An 11267-nucleotide genomic window follows, 5' to 3' on the forward strand; every position below is an offset into this window, starting at 1 on the left:
TAAAAGGTTGAGCATATCTTCCTATTCCAAAGTCTGCACAAAGGCGGAACCGAATGTATTTTATTGCCTGTATAGATAGACTAGCTGCCCTTACACGCTACGGAGTAAAAATGCTAATTTCCAACAAAGGAGGTAACAAATCTAAAATAGCAATACAGATTGATTCATTTATGAGCTGAAGTAGAGATTAAGTTGCTGAAAATCAGCATCTACATTTTCATATGTATTTGTTTAAGAGAATACAAAAAAGAAAAGGGCTGACAGACCAGGTTTTTGAGTCTAAGTTTCTCTGGAGGAGAAAACTTTCCTTGAGCAGTTACAAAAGTTTTTTATATTCTCCACATAGCTGCTTTGCAAAATCCATTAGCTCTTCTTGCCTTGTTCACCAGTTAGACAAGTAAGAGCTAGATTTTAGGTACTGCATCCCCTACTGAGGTCAGACTGAGGGAAAGAAACAAAATACATGTGCTGATGCATGTGATAAACTGGATTCTTGATTTCTTCCAGCTGCACTCTTGTTACTGTTAATCCTCTTAAAGGTAGCCTTAATCCATCTTTTCAAAAGTGGTAATCAGCTCTGTGTTAGGTTTATATTTATCTTCTGCTGCATCTCCCGTTGCGGTAGTGGAAACTTTCCCATTTATTCTGTAGTGGGTGCACAGAGCCTTCTCAGAGCTGCACATGGAGAACACTTGATATACCCCATAAATACAGACCTTCCTCGTTGAGTTGGAAAGTGAGGCTATATCAGATAAGGACAAGAAGGTTATTTTAAAAGTGTTTCTCTGTGTGACAATACAATACAAGTGCAAAGCTTCAAAACAAAATGGCATGTTGTGTGCTATGCAGAAATTGTCAGAACGCAGTGATTTTCAGGTAGGAACAGGTACTGAAAAGGTAAAAGAAAAGCTGCAGCATCCCAGAGATGTAATACATACACACTTTTCAATTATTTATTAGTTCTGCATTTGGAGCAAGGACATTTGTTTTCAAACTGAGGAATGTTCATGACTGATTTGAAAACAAGGAAAGGATTTTCAATGTTTTGATCTAACAAAAGTGGGGACTTATTTCCAGATGAGATCCACACAGCTGCCTTTAAAGATTCATTTCCCAGTATGTTTTACTCTTCACATAGTTGCCAGGATGGCCAGCAAAGCCCTCAGCAATGCTTTAAACCTATGCTTGTCGTCTTGTTTTATTCATCATTGACCTACTGTGTTGGTGGAGACAGCATACTGCTACAGACCCTGTTACTTTGCATATAAATGACAGGCAATGGATAAACCTAAGGGGAAAACACATAGCAACTGGCAGAAATCTCTGAAATTGAAGAGCAAAGACATGAAGCACTAAGTATACCAGCAGAAATTTATCCTTTTCCTTGTGGCAGTATGTTAGAAAATAATGAGTTTATACAGTGCCCTTCTGTACAAGCTCTGTCAAGGTCTTCTGAGTACTGTACAGCAGAGGAAAATGAAAAAGAAAAGGCCTTTAATGAATGAAATATTGCTTTATTTAGCACATCCAGGTTTTCTCCTCAGCATTCATACTCTGGTAAGTACTTGGTATTGAACTGTCATAATTTCCACCTGATTTTTTGAATCAAGATTTGTGTAGAGAATCATGTCAGCTTCATTCTGAGTGGTTTGATCATATGAATTATAAGATACTAGCTATTTAATCTCACGGTTCGAAATGCTTATAAATCATGCTTTTAAAGTCTCTATGGGCAAAGGAGTTGAAGACAACAAAGAATGTTCATTCATTTCAAAAATATTTCCTGAATTATAATAGAAGGCCAATGCAAGACTGATGTTCAACCCAGTCCTTTGCCAATCCTGTTTTAAAAATTATTGCAGATATAGATTAAGCAATAGGAGCTGCCTTCCAATGAACATCTTACCCTCATTACTACTTTCCTGTACTGATAATGTCATCTTAGGGAAAGAAAAATAATCTCAGAAATACAGGCAAAAAGAATGCAGACAACTGAGAAAAGAAGAAATTCAAGAGAGGGGAACTACAATACAACACTTCATTAACCCAGAGAACTGTACACATCAAGCTAGCTGTCCTAAATCATCCACTTATTATTATCTCACTGGAACAATTTCCCATCAGAAAATGGAAATTCTGGAAAAATAGCAGCATCTTTGGCAGGAAGATTTCTAAGTATTTGGCTTTGTTTTTAGCCTTTCAGTGGTGTTGTAACTTTAACTTCCCTTTAAAAACTCAAAAACTAAAGGGAATATTTGTGAAAGACTGAGTTTCTACTTTGGCCCAGCAGCAGTAGCTGCTGCTTTTCAGTGAACTCTGGCATTTCAGGTCTGACATTCGGCTCAGACACGAGATCCAGACTCCTTCCTGATTTAGCAGCTCTTTCCAGAAGTACAGATATGCCCAGTTGAAGAGCTTCCACACTGCACATTCAGTTGATATGCACATCATTCCCTGGATCTGTTTGCTAATTTCAATGAATGGCTGCTTCCTACTGTGCTCAGCTATAAAAAAGAAATAGATACGCTAAGTCATTGCTTTGACAACTTCATACCTCCAGATTTAAATTGCTATCGTAAGAATTCAGAAGTTATCATCTCATATAAGTATAAAATTATTTCAGGCTAACTGCAGTAAAAACCATAAGGTAAAAAGGCAATTTTCCTTATTACTGTAGATGTTATAGCATCAAGAACAACTGTAGGGACAATGCCAATTATTTGTAAATATTTAGTCTACCACACAACTTTTAGCAGAATGGCCAAAACAGAGTCCATAATGCTGTTTTAGTCAAAGAGGATTCTGTTTGAGCAATGACTGCCTCCCTCATAAAATTCCCCTCACGCCATCACCGTAAGAAAAGAGCTGTTCTCTTTAGTCCTATCTGCCTCAACAAAATGAGCTTGTTATTAGGAAAGCCTGAAAATGATTGTTACAATTACTTGTTGAGAAGTGATTTATCAGAAGTCAAAAACTGTTTGCAATTTTCTTCAACTGCTTTTCTTATTGTGCAAATACTTTTCTGCCTGGAAACTGTACAGGATTGTAAAAGAATAATATGCTGCATTTTATACTTGACTTCATAGGTTGATTCTTACCTTGGATAGCAGCAAAACTTTATGTCTGTGTAAAAATAGCCTCATACACAGAATTCAGAGGTCTTGTGATCCTTTATAAATCAATAATATTATCAGTAGAATCTAATGCTTATAAATACTATATGTATATCCTTAATACTAAAAAGTAGCATGGGTATATCCTGATCAGTATTGATGATAAGTACAAACTCATTTCTGATAGGGTCAAGACTATCCTTTATCAATAACTTAAGTTTAGGTATTATAAAATAAACTCATTTCTGATAGGGTCCAGACTATCCTTTATTAATAACCTTTAAATTTAGGTATTATAAAATATTCTTTTATGCAGTAACACACTGTGAAACATTTTAGGGAAAAATCTCTACGATGAATCTCCTCAAATAGTGACAAAGCAATTTTACTACTAAGAGTAAAATGCAGCTTCTATTGCTTAACATCAAACATTAATCATAGAATCCTTAGAGTTGGAAGGGACTTCTGAAGGGCATCTAGTTCAACCCCCTGCACTGAAGAGGGACTCCACAGCTAGATTTGTAGCATGTTCAATGCTGTGAATTAACTCTTTTCATTTCATTTTCTTCATTCAAGATGGACAATTTAATTTTTATGTAGATATCCTTCCTATGTCTAACCTCTGCTAAATAAGCTGGTCTTACAGTTTACTTTCTAAACAAAATAGCCTTCAGTTTCTGACAGACACATTTGTAACTGTCAGCTTGAAAGGTCTTCCAAATCCATATTCTTAAACTTGCCAACATCTAAATGTGAGACGTGAGAAAACCAAAACCCTACTCAAGTTATTCACTCAGGAAAACTACAATTCTTGGAGTCATTTATCCATTGTAAATATGCCTTCAATTATAATGTTCTTATGCTGCTCTCCCTATTGTATTAAATCATTTTCAACAATAAAAATGAGGAAATGCCAAGTTCACACAAGGACTAAAACAGATGCAGTCCTTGCTGTGGAGTCTCTTGGGAGAAATGTGTGTCCAGAGAAGGACAACAAAGCTGTGAAGAGTCTAGAGCACAAGTCCTACAGGAGTGGCTGAGGGATTGTTCAGTCTGGAGAAGTGGAGGCTCAGGGGAGACCTTATCACGTTCTACAACTGCCTGAAAGGAGGTTGTGGGTAAGGGGGAAAGTTGGCCTTTTGTCCCAGTTAACAGTGACAGGATGAGAGGGAATGGCCTCAAATTGCACCAAGGGAAGTTCTCCTTGAATATTAGGTAATACTTATTCTCCAAAAAAGTAGTAATGCACTAGCAGAGGCTGCTCAGGGAGGTGGTAGAGTCACTATCCCTGAAGTGTTCAAGAAGTGTGGTGTGCCACTGAGAGATGTGATTAGTGGGCATGGTAGTGATGGGTTGATAGTTGGACTGTATGATCTTAGTGGTCTAATCCAACCTCAATGATTCTATGATTCTGCGACACGTGTCTTCCCAGCAAGACTTTCCACAGTCCAGGACCAACAATCCTGACCGGAGTGAAAATATGTCTTCTTGATACAAGAAGATATTTCCAATCACAACTGCAAAGGGACTTCACAGAAATCAGATAGAACACTTGGGTACATTAGTGAGCTGTTTTGTTATGTTTTCAGTGGAAAACCAACTTCAGAGGTTCCTCACTAAGTCAAGTAGTGAGGTGAGTAACAATGTTTATTTTCATTGCAGCCTATTAGCGGCAGGTGGAGGAAATCGAAGGACTGCCAACGTGGTGGCTCATGGTTTTGCCAACCTTTTCATTCTAGACAAGAAAACACTCAATGAAATCTTGGTGCATTACCCTGACTCAGAAAAACTTCTGATGAAGAAAGCAAAGTATGTCCTAAAAATTTTTTTAAATCACTGTGTTTAGCTTTTTAATGGATAGTTGTGGCTCCTAGACATATTCCCATTCATTTCTCTGGAGAATAATGTAAACACATTTGTTTTTAGAGGTCAGATTTGTCTGCTAGTACATATGGGAAGCCATGCTTTCATGTCAGGAATTCCAATAGTTGTGAGAACGTGGTAAATAGAAGAAAGTCCTGAGTGCAGCTGCACTTCAGGTAACAAAACAAGAGGCACAGATGTGTATCAGGACAAAACTCCTTACGTAGACAAGAAGTCAGAAAATGCAAGACAGATGTGAGTTAAGCTGCAGGTTTTCAAAGATGCAACCAAACACCTGCAATTAGTTCTATAGAGATATGCTTCGATGCACCCACCGGCTTGCACAGAAGCTGATCTAAAGTAACACCTGGTAAGATGAAAGATAAGCACACAGATCTGAAAGGTGTCCATTCTGTGCAAAGAGATTCTGAAACAGGATTTCAAATCAGAACTGCTTCTTGTCCTCCTTTAATTGGAACGCAGTTTACCCTGGCTTTGACAGGGCAAAATGCTGTCATATTTTGCCGTAAGATTATGAACATGATTGCCTTACTACCTTGTAAAAAATTGAAATGCATGAATAAGACCAATAGCACACACTTTTGGCTTTCAGACTCAGTGAGGGACCCCTAAACAGGCTGATGCGATGCCCATGGCATCAAGCAAGGTAGAGGTAGATGCACAGATCTTGCCCATCTGCTAAGTGTTTTCACATCTGCGGTCTTCAGAGATTAGACTTCAATACCAACAGGTAGAAAAACAGAACAAGCTCACTGACTGATCACCCCCCACAGTTATCCTTCCTGACTTCCAGCTTGTTTCTAAACAGTGGTACAATCATCATTGCTTCTTATTTCTGTTTCTATGCCCTGCACTTTCTTCTCCTGCTTCCTGCCCACTGTAATCATATCCTGCTAAATCACTGCATTCTGCTTTCTCCGTGCAACTTCTCTCAATGGTAGGAGTTCAATAATTACCCATCCTTCATATCTACATCCCCATGTGGGCCCAAAGTCCTGTCTAGATATCAAACTTAAGAAGGTTTTGTAATTTAAAAAATGCGCAATTTAAAAACCTGTGCAATTAAAAAAATATGTAGTGCCTTTCTTGTACTGGAGGCCATGTATTCTGCTCACCTGTCTGAGTATTTACTAAGTCTGTGTATGCTCTGTGCACCATCAGCCATGTCTCCAGAAAAACTAGGCACCAACAGAAGACTTGTGTTATTTTGACAGAGATTTGCAGTTCAAATTTGGAATCAAACTATCAGTGTTCCCAAAGTTACAAAGTATGAATTTCTACCATCATCATTCATTCTCACTTCCTCCAATTATGGTTGCCAACCAGCACAGCTACTGAAAGATGTGAAAATCTAGTAATTTTCATATACTCGGGGTAATTTACTGAAGAAGAGCAAAATATGCACCACTACCTGACATGACTTAGGCTAAAAGTTTGGTTAACAGTTACTTCCTCAAGAATCAGTAAAACTCCAGAGTAATAAATGCTCTCTGAATTTGTATCCAGACATTCAGCAGAGAGACTTTCTGCCTCTTGTACGAGGCATCCTTCCCCTGCAACTATTTCTCACCTTATAAAACATATCTGCTTTGTAATACTTTAATTCGAGCCTACACTAGTTTAAGCTGTAAGAAATGAGAAAGCAACTCCAAATTAAAACAGTATCCTTCAATTTACTAGATACTACCAAAGCCAATAAAGCCCTCACCCTTACCTGCTTTCCTCCTGCCATTGAATCTAGGATTAAAAAAAATTTCTAGAGAAGTTGTCAGCTGTTCATCCACACATGACATTTTAGTTTTGCCAGAACTTTTCCAGGTTTCACTGCACTGCTGTGTGTCCCCATTCCTTCCTGCCTCCAGGGTGTTGCTGAAAGAGAAGGGGAAACCTGCTCCTGGACCACCAGTGCAGCAGCCCCGGGGCTTGGCAGGTCTGTTTGGGCAAAAACAGGAAACTCCAAAACTGTTTAAAGCGATGTTTGGAGCTAAAGGAAAAGGAGGCCTTGCTAAGCTGCTGCAGCTGAAGAGAGAACAAGACATTCAGGTAATGTCACAGATAACAGAACAGATTCTGTCAAGTGCTGGGTAGAGAAATAGGAAATATACTGGGAGGCTTGGGCAAATGGAACAGATGGAAACACAGCTTTAGAGCAACGAGTAGCAAAAACTCCAAGTAGCTGAGATACAGTCATGGTAATTAATCTCTGTAAATTTGGACTGTAGAATTTGGCTCAAATCTTTCTTGGTCTGAACCCTAGGAAAAACAGAGAAAAACAAGAGCAAGGAAAACATAAGCAAACATAAACTCTCAAGAAAAGAAAGGATAAAAGAGACACTAAAAGATACTAAGAGCATCTGATCTTCTAATTTTATACATACAGAAGTGAACACAACTGTCCAAATGCAGTAATCCTATCCAGCTGACTGAAGCATAAAGAGAGCTTTCCAGTTCAAAGTCAGACCTTTGCTAATAAGAAATCTTGAAAACAACATTTCAAGTAGAGACCACACAGCTAGATCTGTTTAAATATGTGATACTGTGCATTTATGAGAAAGCTTACTTCAGTTGATTAAAAAAAATTCCTACCTTATATTCTGTTTAGAGAAACATTCATATTAGTAAGAACCTGTTCAGTTTTAAGTATTTGCCCAGAAGAGGCACAATACTTTTCTGGCTTTTATAGCTACTGTTGGGCCGTGTTTCTACTGTCTTTTAAATGAAATAAAGGACTTTGCTTAAATGAGAGACTACAATAGCAAGACTGAAGCAGAAACTTCACCAAATTTAACGCATATTTGCAAACTTTAGCACAAATAGGCTTGGCCAAGGAAATGAGGCACTGGAGAGTATGTTGAGAATCACATAACACTTTTTCTTTCTATACCTGCATAAGTGCATAAAGGAAGGTGAGACCTGAGGAAAGGTTTTGTTCACCAAAGCTTGCCTGTTTTGTCCAGCTGTATTAATGAGAAGTAGATACTATCGCTACCAACAAGCTCTTCCTAGTTTTATTGTTTTCTGATCTTGAAACAGTATTTTTCACATAGAAACTGATTTTCAGCAGCTGAATACAAGTTTATATACAAGTTGAGTCCTATTAATCTTAGTATCCCATGCCATGCTTTACCACTGTATATACAGTGCAGAATTTTTTCCTGAATTTGTTTTGCAGCATTGGAAAACATTTAACATTTTGGTTATAGGAACATGAAGCTGAAGAGCAGAAGACTGAAAAAGAGGAGAAGAAACCACCAGAGCCTGCAGCCCCATCTGCACCCCCTCCGAAAAAGGAAGAGCCAGAAGCAGACACTAAGCCTAAACCACATGCAGTTATGCACAGAGGAACCACTAATGAGTCTCTGATCATCACTATGTCTCCTTCCCCCAGAGCAGGAGAAGGAGAGATCCTTAAAGTCGAAGCTAAAGAGAAGAAAAACAAATAGATGGTACTTTGGGCCGCGTTTTGTTGAACTCGAAGGGCTCAGTGTGACTTTGCCTTTGGGTACAGAAGATAGAAATAGAGGCTACTCAAGAGAGAATCTACCCCAGCCATTTTTCTTCCCTCCTCTCCTGAGGCAACGGGACAAATTGTACACTTACATCTTAATCTTGAGTCTGAAGAGAGAACTGCTTGTGTAATAGGAATTAGATATCTGATTGCATTTCAGAACAGCTTGCTTCTTGGTTGATCTATGCTCTCCATTATCTCTTACTCTGCCTTGTTCCTGCTTCTCCTTTTCCCTCTCCTGTTTATTCTCTCTTTCTTATTATTTTTCCTCTTCGTTAGTTTGCTTGTAATTTTCATGTCTGTTCTGCTCTACTTTCTTTTCTGGTTTCCTATAGCTGTCCTGTTCCTTGTTACTTCACTGCTATTGCTGAGGTTACTCACGTTTCTGTCAATCCTTCTCTCCCCTCCCCTTATACTTCTAATCAGCGACACGCTTTTGTGACAGCATTGGTCAGCACAGAAGGCTCTGATGCTCAGCATTAGGATGTCTTAGCTCAGGACAGACAGTTACAAAATAAAACCATATAAATAAATAAATACAAAAATCACAACATACAATATGGGGAATCGGGCTGTGTAATTACTGCTAGCTTCCTGAAAGCAAAAGCATCATTCCAGGTGTCTGTATTGACTCTGGTGAGTTAGATCAGCAGAATTAAGATACTTCCCACATGCCCTTGGGGAGCAACCTTTAACTTTTGGTTGTTGATTTACACACTTCACCTTCTCAAGGGGTTGGATATTAATACTGCTCTCTGAAGAGCAACCATTTGATACCGGCTAATTTTTTTGAAGAACCTCTTATCTAGAGTGGCCAATTTAGAAATAAGAGCAGTTTTATAATAAGCAAGATTTACACTTTTTGGCCATGTGCTACACAATTCCAAGAGGCTGAATGCTCCAGTTGTTCATTTCCACCACAGATCTCACCTGACAGCAACAAATGAGCCACACACCTTACAGGGTGGGCTACATCATACCTATGAACTAAAGCAAATTGCCTAGAAAGCTCTCTCAGCTGTGTCACTGACAAGAAGCTGCCAACGTCAACCTTCTGCACAGACTCAAAGCAAAAAGGGATATAAATTATATAAAATATATAAAACAAAAAGATGAAGCAGTGTTTTAAGCTTAATTCTCAACTGCTTCCATTTTACACTTAACATGTTACAAATATCTAAAAAAAACAAAAAAAAAAAAAAAAAAAAAAACAAAAAAAAAACACAAGAAAACCCTCCCCAGTAACCGTCTAAATTCTTCTATGAGTTTGTCTCCTCTCCCAGCCTACTTTCAGTCCCCAGTGCAAGCATAGTACTGGGAACTACAATCATTATCCAGACGCCTGCAAACAAGTCATAAGGGCAGATTTTACAGCTGAACTGTTCCTCAGCTGAACAGACAACCATGATACAAGGAAAACACCATGCCATAGTGGAAAAAAAATACCTTCACAGGCTATTTATGCTCACGTGGGCTACAAATTTTGCAAGTCTATCCTATAATGCCTTTGAATACAATCATAGGCATAGCTGCAGAATCTGTGGGCATCTTGGCTGAGGAAAAACTAGATGACTGAATTCTGTATATTCTAAACAACCTACGACATGGCTGAAAAACAAATCTCTCTCAAAAAGAAAATTCTGTCATATAAATAGTGAGGTCAAGGTTTAACATGGGAAGAACCATCTTCATTGGTCTGTCATATGCTATTTGATATGCAAGAAAAGAAAGGATGCCACGTAATGGTACAAAATGGTATCACACACCAATAAATGAGTAGTTCTTTGTGTCCATCTGGGACACCTCAATACAGGATCAAAATGAGAAGTACTACAAGACTGCTTTAAAATGCGAGGCCTACTATGAATATTAAAGATCTATTAATTCATTTCAATACACAGCTCTTAAATGACTTTTTGAGGGACAGTTTTCAAAACATTGAGTGGGAAAAGCACATAAACCCCCATATGTTTACATTTTGATATTGATGAGTGAAGCAAAAAATACAGTCCCCTTCCACCAATACAAATTCTGTCAGGTCTTCAAAACAAACACTACCATGGTTGGTAATACTGAAATTGAACCACGTGTTTTCAAATATTAAGGTCTGAAATGGCAGCAGTGGATGTCGCACTGGAGCAACAGAGCTGCTGCTTCACTACAGCTCTTAGCAACTGGGGTTTGCAAGGGGAGCTTGCCAGTTCTGTCTTCAAAACTAGCTATGCAAAGCTCTCTTGTTCCTTAGATCCCAAATGAAAGTGTCAGTGCTTAAGCTCAGGGCTACATGAAGTCACACCCATTTGTTTTTCTGACTTCTGACTTATCTGCTGTTATTTCCTGGAATCCATCTATATTTCTGAGTGGGGATGGGCAGGAAGGATACAGGAGTTCAAAATTCAGCTATTTGTTGGATTTTCACAGAAAGAACACCATGCAGCACAAGACACCTCAAGATACGTTCCTCGTATGCATTAAACCTCCTGAAACTGATTTTACCCTGTGGACTCTTCATTTGTACAGAAATTGAGTGAACCACAATAGAGCCTCTACATGGTTTACTAAGGTACTGTTTGGCATTACACACCACTGTAACACTATGACTCCAGTAAGTCTGAGTTTCACAGTAAATCATCTGTCTTGACTACACCTGAATGTCAGTGAAGGGTCATTGGGTTTGAAATTTGCTTATTTTTAAATCTCTGCACTTCTCTACTTAAAACATAGATGCCATGGAGAAGAAAAAATACTTGGAAAAACTGATC

The 11267-nt window shown here is 38.5% G+C and overlaps 1 protein-coding gene across 1 annotated transcript in view; it reads left to right on the forward strand.

Moving 5' to 3' along the window:
* Positions 1–8440, forward strand: part of CNGB3 (cyclic nucleotide gated channel subunit beta 3) — a 56579-nt gene extending 48139 nt beyond the window's left edge. The window contains exons 16-19 of the mRNA XM_042834651.1: positions 4776–4922; positions 6860–7074; positions 7806–7843; positions 8201–8440. Of these exons, the coding sequence (XP_042690585.1) occupies positions 4776–4922; positions 6860–7074; positions 7806–7843; positions 8201–8440 (640 nt within the window). The remainder of the gene's footprint in view (positions 1–4775; positions 4923–6859; positions 7075–7805; positions 7844–8200) is intronic.
* Positions 8441–11267: the final 2827 nt, after the last annotated feature.

The sequence above is a fragment of the Centrocercus urophasianus genome, unplaced genomic scaffold (genome assembly GCF_019232065.1).
Source record: "Centrocercus urophasianus isolate 14NV4802_14NV808 unplaced genomic scaffold, USGS_Curo_1.0 seq_11, whole genome shotgun sequence".
In the NCBI taxonomy this organism is placed as follows: domain Eukaryota; kingdom Metazoa; phylum Chordata; class Aves; order Galliformes; family Phasianidae; genus Centrocercus; species Centrocercus urophasianus.